Source organism: Trichechus manatus, unplaced genomic scaffold, assembly GCF_000243295.1.
Source record: "Trichechus manatus latirostris isolate Lorelei unplaced genomic scaffold, TriManLat1.0 scaffold00050, whole genome shotgun sequence".
NCBI lineage: Eukaryota > Metazoa > Chordata > Mammalia > Sirenia > Trichechidae > Trichechus > Trichechus manatus.
The window spans coordinates 15,639,784-15,651,109 of NW_004443986.1; the positions used below are offsets into that span (position 1 = coordinate 15,639,784).

The 11,326-nt window shown below is 39.4% G+C and overlaps 1 protein-coding gene across 3 annotated transcripts in view; it reads left to right on the forward strand.

The window, feature by feature from the left end:
• Nucleotides 1-11,125, forward strand: part of CREB5 (cAMP responsive element binding protein 5) — a 467,421-nt gene extending 456,296 nt beyond the window's left edge. For 2 of the 3 annotated variants that reach the window (XM_004377489.2, XM_004377490.2), the window contains exons 10-11: nucleotides 7,949-8,057; nucleotides 8,974-11,125. In XM_004377489.2, the coding sequence (XP_004377546.1) occupies nucleotides 7,949-8,057; nucleotides 8,974-9,137 (273 nt within the window). In that variant the 3' untranslated portion in view covers nucleotides 9,138-11,125. The remainder of the gene's footprint in view (nucleotides 1-7,948; nucleotides 8,058-8,973) is intronic. The other variant, XM_004377491.3, reaches the window with a different exon arrangement.
• Nucleotides 11,126-11,326: the final 201 nt, after the last annotated feature.

Genomic DNA, 11,326 nt, shown 5'->3' on the forward strand with positions numbered 1-11,326 from the left:
ATGGGACAGAGTAGAACTGCCTCATAGGGTTTCCTAGGCTGTAATCTTTATGGGAGCAGATCACCAGGTCTTTCTACTGTAAAACCATCGGGTGGGTTCAATCACCAACCCTTGGGTTAGCAGCCAAGCACTTAACCATTGTGCCACCAGGGCTCCTTAGGCCCGGTAATTCTCTGTTGTGGGAGGCTGTCTTGTGAATCGTAGTATGTTTAGCAACATCCCTGGTACCTGCATACTAGATGCAAGCAGCAAGCCCCCTGCCCAATGGTGACAACCAAAAAGACATGGCCACATGTCCCCTGGGGGGCAAAACCGTGCTCAGTGGAGAACCACTGCCTTAGATGAAAGAACCATGAATAGCTGGCTGACATATATCAAGCCAAGTGCCAAAAAGTTTTCAAAATCAATGTTAACTAACATGTGTCCTCACAGAATTACTCCAGGGTGATCATGATGGTCCTAGAGCGTGAAAACATAGAGGAGTCTTAGCAGAAAGCCAGGAAAAGTAAAGATGCCGGTTTACATTGAGGGCAGACACATTCATGACTTGCAAGTGTGTATTTACCATTGCTTTCACAAAGCACATAAAGCAGATTTACCCTTGATTAAACCCTAACCCATTAATTTTCACATATGTAGAGCCAAGATGGCTAAGGAAAGGAGATACTAGAACTCTTAGCCCCCGAAAAGTAGGAAAAAAAAAACTCCTTCTGAGTTCTTTCAGCAGGCACCTATTGGTTGTTAAAGCAGTACGCTATCAAGGGCCAGTCTCTGAAAAAGTCTAAATTGTTGATGTTTTCCGACCACTGCTTTGCTTCAGAGAGACAGAAACCACAACTGTTCACTGTTCCCTGTGATGTTGTTGAGCCTTCTGCCTCATGCCCCATGATGCTGGATAGTATACTACAGTTTCGGCTACCTTTGAATGACCCTTTCCCTCTCACTAGACCTTTGTAAAAAGAAAAAGGTGTCTCTCTTAAGGCTGCTGCAGTGAGCCAAGTTTTAAGTAAACAGAAATGGAAGGTGCTAAGCAAACAAACTCGAGCCAAACGGAACATCCAGGGTCTGGATGGCCAGCTGCCACTTTTGAGTTGTTTTCCAGCACAGAACCTTCTAGTTAGGTTGCAGAGTTTCAGATTGGAAAAACCAAACCTAAGAAAATAAAATCATACCCGCAGACTTCATTTCCTAGTCTCACAGCAAAGGTCTGCCCAGCAGGTCAACACAGGTTTAGGAATTGGAAGAAGTATTAGAAACCACCAGAGTTGACATTTTATATGGGGAGAAACTGACGTTCAGAAAAATGAGTAATCTTCCCTAAAGTCATGCAATCAGTAATGGCAGAACGAAGACCCAAGCAAGTCTTCTGTTGACCTAATCTACTGCTCTGTGATATTCCGTTTTAGAAAGTTCTTAAACTAAAGGAATGCACATTTTTTTTTTATAACACAGAATGGCTAAAATCAGCCCTAAATTCATCAGCTGCTGATGTGGCGCTAAGTAGATCATATGCGTTCAATAGATGATATGGAAATCATCTGGTCGCCCATGGAAATAATTGCTTTTCTTTTTTAGTGCAAAGACACATGGTCCAAGTTGCTGCTGAAATTTTAGACACACGAGCCCAGGTTTGGGACTTGGCAAGACAATAGGCCAGATGGGAACTGTTGCTTGACAAATTGAAAGTCCCTTATTTCAGAGTGAACCAAACCTGGCCTCAGCTAATCTACAAAAAAAAAAAAAGCTATATTGCAGGGCCCATTTTGATAATTATTTTTTTGGCACAGACTACTGCTTGCACCAAAAAGCATTCTGGTTTTATTTTATAACAAAGTATATCCCCAAAGCCAAAACCTGCAAATGTTGCTATTAAAGACTTCTTCTTTACCGTATGTTATTATAGTATTTGAATGTCTCTATAGGGATGCTACTTCATCCCGAGGCACCCTTTTGGGTTTAAGAATAGATTGATCCAACTGCATCTACCTTCTTAGAGTCCGTATTTAAAAAGCTAACTGCTTTAGAGTAGCAAACCCAAATTAGTTTAGAAAAATGAAAAAATAAAGGGTTGATTTCAGCAGGAGAATCAGTTTTTTTTATTAATACTTACTTTTGCAAGGTACTTCAATGTTAAGACCTAAAACTATTATTATAAGCTACACACAGGGAATAGAAAAATTAATACTTTGCCTCAATTTATAAAACAAGGCAATTCAGAGTAAGAAAATGCCTCCAGAAATCCTGGCTTTTATTTCCCTACTAGAGTTGCAGGTCACATTTGCTTTCTCTTTCGTACATTTTAAAACATTGGCTATCTGATTGCTTTCTTCCCAAATGAATCCAAGGAGATTTCTATTTACATTGCCTTGAAAAGTATTTCTTCTTAAAATATAGCCGGCTGAGTGCTTTTCCCACTTCAATTAGTTTATCAACATGGAATCCTTATGATGATTATGTATGTGCACAATTCACTCTTCTTTCTCTAGGGCAGTGATTCTTGGCCTTTCTTAAGCCAAAGGCCCCGTATGGAACCTGGCAAAGTCTCTATAGACTCCACTCAAAAATACATACACATTCATGGACACAGAAGATTTTGCTCTAAACTGAAACTTTGAAATGTGTTTCAAAGATTGCTTTGAAATCTGTCCCAATAAGATTTGGATGCACAGGAGCTACTAGGACTAGCTCCTTTATGACATATAAGCATATTTGAGAATATCAAAAGTAGTTAATTAATGAATAAAAATCAAGATTGAATCCTTTATCAGTAAGTAGATCATTAGCCTTCTCAATAGAAGGCAACACAGAAACAGTCAGAAAATCAAAGAAACTATCTTGCTGGAAGGAACTTAGAGAACTAGTCCAGCCATCTTGTTTTATACTTATTTAGTGCTGCAATTTGGGAACTCAAACCCTGTTATTCTCAACCCCCAACTGAGAGCTCCTTTTCCTGCTAGATGCTGCCCCGTGAATTCCTGTTGCTTCTGTGACTATGTTGCTCTTGTTAGCTGCCTTTGAGTTGGCCCCTGACTCATGATGACCCCATGCACAATGAAACAGAAGGCTGCTCCGTCCTGCCCCATCCTCATGATCAGTTGTAGATAGAACCATTGTGATCCATAGGGTTTTTATTGGCTGATTTTCTGAAGTAGGTCACCAGACCTTTCTTCCTAGTCCATCTTCATCTGGAAGCTCTAAACTGTTCAGCATCATACCAACATGAAGCCTCCACTGGCAGATGGGTGGTGGCTGTGCATGAGGTACATTGGCCAGGAGTTGAACCCAGGTATCCTGCATGGAAGGCGAGAATTCTACCACTGAGCCACCACTGCTCCATCTCTGACTGTAAGACCTTTAATTAGTCTTTATTAGCATCATAGTTATGTGTATATGATAAAAACAGGAGGCTGATTGTTCTTCCTCTCCTGAAGATATTAATTGGCATTTGTCTTTCAACCATAGCATGGCATAAACAACACACTGACACATTACATTAAGAAAGATGTATCTATTCATATGTATCTTTAAATGATGGTCAGTTGCCATGGCATTCTCCACAGTCCTCCTGTTTACAGGCCCTCACAACTCTCAGGCCCTCCGTTTCTATACTTGCAATGTATCAGTTTGCTAATAAAGTACGCTGCTATCCATAGACAAAAATGCCACTGAAGTCATATATTTTGTATGGGGCTTTGGTTATAGGTGAGAATCCCGCATAAGCTGCCCAGAGAAGTGATTGGTGCTGTTTTATAGCGGCCTGTCATGGAAGGAAAAGGCTTATTGTGAAGCAGTTTGGGGTGTGCCAAGTATCATAGGCCATTACCTCCTCTCAATTGCAGAAACCCAAATAACGGAATTCAGTGTTTTCTTTAGGAAGAGGCAATGAACAATTAGTGCCTGGGAGATTGAACCCTGCCTAGAAAGGGTGTGACTGCTCAGAACACAGAGGGGGAAGAAGTGGAGTCTGAATTCAACTTCTCCAAGACAGCCACCAAGGGGGATTTTTTTTTTTCTTCCAGAAGTATAAGAAAACCAGAGAACCGGTTTTGTTTTGCTTTGTTTTTCATACATTCCTTGTTTATTGTTTCCTAGGTCACAGTAGAAAAGGGCAGCTGAGTTCACTAAAAATTGGAACTTGACTCCATAAACTAAGAACCATTTGTCTGCATTATCTATATCTGAAGGTTTCTGACTTAGGATGCAGGCATCTGGCAGTAGTGATTTCAGAGAAGTGTTATGTCTGTAGTTCAAATGCTAATAATATGGCATTTAATTCTGAGGCAAAAAATCCGTATATATTAACACATCTTAGCTTCCCTTTCCCTCTTTTTGTTTTGTGTTTGTTCATTTGTTTTTGTTGTTGTTGTTGTTGAGGGGGGGTTTATATTTGTTTTGTTTTTAACCAGGGATTGCTTTCTGTGTAGTAGTCTAAAAGTAGCTTCCTTTTATACATGCTATTTTTGTTGTTGTTGTAAAAAGAGATATAACATGATATTTGCCAGTTCAGTGTTTTTCACGTGTGCGATTTAGTGGTATCAATTACATTAATGATGTTGGGCAGCTATTATCAATAATTGTTGCCAAATATGCCATCACCATAAACAGAACTCGTTGCTTCTTTAAGCAGAGGGAGAATGGGGCAAAACAAGGAAGGCTGTCTGAATTTAGATGGAAATAAAAACAGAGAGGAACAAGGTAGTGTTTAAGGCTAAAATAAATTGTCCTATAAATAAAGTCCTCCCACTGACCCTGGAATTGAAAAGGGTCACTTTTGGCTTTGAAAGAGCCCCTTATCAATCATACTCATTTGGAGGAAACAGGTACAATTTGCTTTCCGTGAATGTTTTCAGATTTAAGAGCAATTTTCCTACACAACTAAGTGATTTATTTATCATCAATGCTAATTTCTCAGATAGCATTTTTCTTTTGTAAAGTTTGGAGAGAACTTTACTTTGTTACTAATGTTATCCAATATATGGTTGTTTACAACGTTTCACAAATGACTTTAGAAATGGGAGTTACTCTTTAAAACAAGTTTTAAATTAAAAAAATAATAACAATAACTTCTAGAATCCAAAACTCACTTTTCTGGGTGATAAATACATGCCTGAAAAGCCAAGTTCATATTCAAAGTGTACATACAACTTAACGACAGCAGTGTTAAAATGCCTTTTTCCGTGTGCATGCTTTTTAAAAAAAAGTCTCCTATGTGTGGTGTATTACAGCCTGGCAGCCACAAATGCACATTAGCTGGAGAGAGGGTATTATTTATCAGAATTGTAAAAGGGCTTATTTGAGATAGCGCTGTGTTTACAGTATACTTTTATCAAGTGGAAGCACCTTGGAGCCAGCCATCTATTATACATTTATATTTTTAGACAGCTGGCGCCAAATACATTATTTTACAAAGCTATGAGCATGCCCTTTGTGAATTACCACATAAAGTGGAGATTTGAGTCACTTATCTAAGTAAATAAGGAAAAAATTTTTTAAAACCATGCGATCCCCCTCCCACACATACACACTTAACACCCTGATATTTCAGCCTGGAATTACCAAACTGGTTAATGAACTGATCAAATTAATTCAATCATGGCTCACAACTTTACTCCCCATTGCCTCTCTGGGCTGACCTCATCCCAACAGTAGATAGCTAACATTGCACCACGGGGTTCCATGGCACCTGCTAAGTGGTCATCAGGCAGGTTGACGTGCTCCACTGAACTGTAGCCCATTTGGAACTTCTTTGAGGAAATCCGATAGTAGATTAGTCAATTTTTTCTGAGGACATTTCAGTTCGAAGTTACTAACCCTGTGTCTTACTTACCTAGTGCTGCAATAACAAAAAATACCACAAGTAGGTGGCTTTAAAGAACAGGAATTCCTTTTCTCACAGTTCAGGAGGCTAGAAGTCCAAAATTAGGGTATGGCTCTAGAGGGCAGTCCTTCCTTGTTGGTAGCTAGCTCTATGAGTTCCTTGGCGTTCCTTGGCATCTGTCTTTCCCCTGTGTATGTCTGTGTCTATTCTGCTCTTTTTATAACTCAGACGTGATTTGGCTCAGGACCACCCTATTTGGGCATGACCTGATTAGCATAACAAAGAAAACCTTGTTTCCAAACAGGATCACATCCACAGGTATAGGGGCCAAAACTTTAATACATATATTTTGGGGGGCACAGTTCAATCTTTAATATCTTGCCACATAATTATTCCCAAAGTACACTTCACATGCACCTTCTCATATTTAATGTCAACCTGAGCCTGCAAGACAGTGCAAAGGTGTTTATTATGATGCCTAAATTAAGTGCTTATCATGTACTAGGCATTGTTCTAAGTGTTTTACAACTATTACTTCATTTAATCCTCACAACAACCCCATGAAGTATATACAGGTAGTCCCCCACTTAAGACGTATTAGAGTTATGACACACCGCACTTATGACTGTTTTTGTTGTTGTTGTTGTACATCTTATCATTAGTAATATGGACTACATACAGTGTTGAAGCCGGTCATATGCTGATGTTATCATTCTGAGGTATTCACTTGCAGATGTTCAATGTTATGATTTCTAAAGATGTTTTTGTTGTTGTGAGGTGCCATCGAGTCAGTTCCGACTCATAGCCACCCTGTACACAACAGAACGAAACACTGCCCAGTCCTGTGCCATCCTCACAATCATTGCTGTGTTTGAGCCCATTGTTGCAGCCACTGTGTCAAACCACCTCCTTGAGGGTCTTCCTCTTTTTCGCTGACCCTCTATTCTACCAAGCATGATATTCTTCGCCAGGGACTGATTCCTCCTGATAACATGTCCAAAGTGTGTGAGAAAAAGTGTCAACACCCTTGCTTCTAAGGAGCATTCTGGCTGTACTTCTTCCAAGATAGATTTGTTCATTCTTCTGGCAGTCCGTGGTATATTCAATATTCTTAGCCAACACCATAATTCAAAGGCATCGATTCTTCTTTGGTCTTCCTTATTCATTGTCCAGCTTTTGTGTGCATATGAGGTGAATGAAAATACCATAGCTTGGGTCGGGCACACCTTAGTCCTCAAAGTGACATCTTTGCTCATTAACACTTTGAAGAGGTCTTTTGTAGCAGATTTGCCCTACGCAATACATCATTTGATTTTTAGAATGGTGCTTCCATGGATGTTGATTGTGGATCCAAGTAAAATGAAATCTTTGACCACTTCAATATTTTCTCTGTTTATCATGATGTTGTTTATTGATCCAGTTGTGAGGATTTTTGTTTTCTTCAAGTTGAGGTGTAATCCACACTGAAGGCTATGGTCTTTGATCTTCATCAGTAAGTGCTTCAAGTCTTCTTTACTTTCAGCAAGCAAGGTTGTGTCATCTGCATATTGCAGGTTGTTGATGAGTCCTCCTCCAATCCTGATGTCATGTTCTTCTTCGTATAGTCCAGCTTCTTTTTGTAAAGATGCTCATAATAAAAGACAGTAATAATGAAAACTAAAAAAAAAACGGTATTCAACTTATGTCAGAACTTATTTACGACGGAGTCGTCAGAATGGAACCCTGTCATAAGTCGAGGACTGTCTGTACTCTTTTTATCCCTGTCTGATGGAAGAGGTTTCTGGGACTCAGCTGGGGTACATTACCTGCCCAGGATCATACAATAAGTGTAGAGTTGAGATTATTACCCAAGTCACCTGACTCCAGAGCCTATTTGTAAAGGATGTGGTCTGGCCTTGTACTAGTGTTCAGCTCTTGAATTAAAACCCATTCTCTTCAGAAAGTCCCTGATAAATGTGAGGGCCAAATTGATGGCATGCTACATTTTTCAGGTAAACCTCACTGAATAATACTCTTAATGACATTCAGACATATCAGAAAAGCTTGCCAATTTCATTATTTAAAGTACATGGTGCTTTGGGTTTGTTTTCTCTGGTCTTCTCAACATAGTTTCGGTATGTTTCTTTCTAGAATGAAGTGTCCATGTTGAAAAATGAAGTGGCACAACTGAAACAGTTGTTGTTAACGCATAAAGACTGCCCAATAACAGCCATGCAGAAAGAATCACAAGGATATCTAAGTAAGTCACTGACTTATCTGCTTTTCTTTGTGTCCTATGGTTTACCACTAATTTTGCATTGGATTTTACTTAAAGAGCAAAAGGGAAGTGTAGATTCCACATCCAGGCAGAGCCCATGCTAGAGTTCTTGAATGACTGCCAGACTATTCTACCAGTGGGATCCCTCTTTCCTGACGCCTGTCTATCACCATACCCACCACCTCCTGATAATTTCTGGCTAAACTATTCCTGGTAGGATTTCCCTGATAAACCAATTCCAACTCTGCAGCCAGTAGGAAGGTGGCCTGATGGAGCCCAATTGCCATTGACCTAGTAGTCTTCCAGAGAAATCCATGGGTTGGGAAACAGGCATTGGATGAATCACATCCAATCCCTCAGGATACCCTTCATGTCACTCACTGGGCTGAAAAGCTAGTGACATGGTCTCAGTTTACCAATGCATAAAATGGATCTCTTTTTCTAGATCCCAATAGCTGCACCTGGAATGTCAATAGATTAGATGCTAGTTGAGTAGGGGATGGTGGGAGGAGCAGAGGTTCATGACTGAAGGTCACTTTATTTTCAAATAATTTTTTAGATTGAGCAACACAGATTCTCCCACCACATGTGAGTATTATTCCACATTTGATATATGGATGGCTATTTGAAAATAGGATATGGGGAAGCTCACATCCCAGGACTCACAAACAATCAACCCATTTTGCTGATGCAGAAAGCATGGCTTTGCTCGTAGCTATAACCTGGGAAGGCATAGCTTTGTGACTACAGTTTAAAATAAAGTTTTGAAATAAACTTCCAGAAGAAAATCTGTGAAACTCTTCTACTTCAAGTCCATATCTAATATTTTGCTGGTAGTCCACAAGCCCACGCAAGAAAGAGCTGTATTGGTATGTGCATATGTGTGTTTTTTTTCTAGGTCCAGAGAGCAGCCCTCCTGCAAGCCCTGTCCCAGCTTGCTCCCAGCAGCAAGTCATCCAGCATAACACCATCACTACTTCCTCGTCTGTCAGCGAGGTGGTAGGAAGCTCCACCCTCAGTCAGCTCACCACTCACAGAACAGACCTGAATCCGATTCTTTAAAATCCACGGGTCAGACCTTGCCTCCTAGAAGAGCTGTAGCATACCGTCTACGTCCTTTCTTTTAAGGGCATTTTGTAGAATTAACTCCGACCTGGAAGACTCCTCAGCCCTTCAAAGACTGGCTTTCATTTTTATAGTTATTATGGAAATGTTGTCTTTTTTACTTAGTTATATAAGAAAAAAAGGGAGTTATGCAATTAATACCTGTCAGCTTGGGAAATGCTTTGGTGCTTTTCTCCAATTTTCTGGTACCGGTTACTTGTTTATAAACGAACTCTTTCTGTATATAGTCATGGTTTCATTCTTACCAGTCCAACCCTTTGCCTGAAACAGCGAATCTTGTTAAATTGCAGCTTTTAGCCAAAATGAGGCAAACCTAAATGTCAAGTAAGACCCACCCAAGGTGACTGGGTGGGAAGTCCGATGACATCATAACATGTGTTGAGTTTGGGCAGTTACATCACCAGTGTCTCAGATAAACACAGAGCCTTTTCCAGAATTTTTTTTCTTCTACTATAAAAATTTTGTTAGACCCATTGATGTTCAAATCAAACCACCAAGCATCTCACCACCTCTCCTCCTCCTTTTTGTCCACGTGCTCGAATACCCAATTTCCCCCTCCATTTCTACTTTTTCTTGGGCTCACTATTTGCTCTTCATTTTGACTGTCTTCTTTTACTTTTTTTTTTTTTTTTTCCTTTAGCATTGCATGTAAAGAAGAAAATAATGTTTAAAGAAAAAAAAGAAAAAAACTTCTCAAAACCGTGGACCTAGCCATTGCTTTCCTTGCCCGTAACACACAACTGGGGTTCATTCAACTCTTACTTTTCACAAAACAGAAACCAGGAGATGTTTACTGTGCCAGATTTAATATTTTCTATAATCAGAGCAAATAAAAGGTGGTGTAGCTGCAGGTGAAGCGCTGTTGAATGCCAGCTGTGAGAAACAAAGGACAGGAGCTTTGTAAGCCTCAGTTGTGAAAGTCCACATTGCGATTCGGGACTTATAACATCATACCCTTGAATTACAACTGATTTTCTATGGCTTGTTTATAATGTTGAAAATCCATGGACTATCTAATAATTCAGAAGGGCTCTACTCACTACACAAATTATTTGTTCCATCATCAGCTGCTAATAGCCTGGATTTATTATTATTATTTTCTTAAGCCTATCGAACCAGCTTTGCTGTTCTGGTGGGTGAAAGTAGACTAACTACTGGGGCAACAAAGAAAGAAAGAAAACCTGGTTTTTCCAGCCTTCCCATGACCAGTCAAGCACCATTTGGCTGCTGAAGGAATCCCACGGGCGGGCGCAGGCTACTCTTCTCTTCTAAGTAATTCTAATGTATTTTTTCAACAACGTACATGGACTTGCCCATTGTAGAAAGCAGATAGTCCCCAAACCACAGTTGTGCCTCCTTGGAACAAGCCATTCTACAGTGCTGATGAATATCGCATCTCACTAATAACACAGGCTAATGTTGAACGCTCTAGAAATCTAGACGGGTGGTGGTGTTTCATCTCATTTGAATGCTTGATTGTCTCACGTGTGTGTGTTTGTGTGTGTGTGTGTGTGTGTGTGTGTGTGTCTCCATGGGTTTTTAAAGAACAGTATTTTACAAAAGGTGTAGTAGCTTTTATAAGAGTTCAGAAGAAGGAAGGATGTGTTTTGTTTTTTGTTTTTCTCTCCCTATAGTGTAAGAATCTATTTTGGAGGGAAATAAAAGCAAGTATGAGGGTCATGAAGCATGATTTTTATAACTAGCTCCAGTTTGTCTAATAACTTACTTTTTAAATCAGTATTTATCAGCAGTCTTTCCATGTATCCAGTGCTTTCAAAAGAAGTGGCCAGTGAAGCTCATGACTTAGATATATGGTCTAAGAATCAAAGCAAAAACAAAAAAAGAGGGGAAAAAAAAAGAAAATAAAAAAATATAAATGAAAAGGATTTTCTATTATATTTTAAGCAAACATATTTTCAAGTATTTTAAATACTGAATTCATAGTAAAAAAAAAAAAAAAATTTAATCCCAGCAGTAAAAAACTGAATAGTTTATCCAGACTGTGGCTTCCTAAGAAATATTTAAAGCTTAGCTTTAAAGAGAAGTTAACATTCTTATGTCTATTTTGAAATTGCAAGTAATTTTTTTCAAAAACTCCTCCCTATGGCTTTCTGTATTCCAAAAGA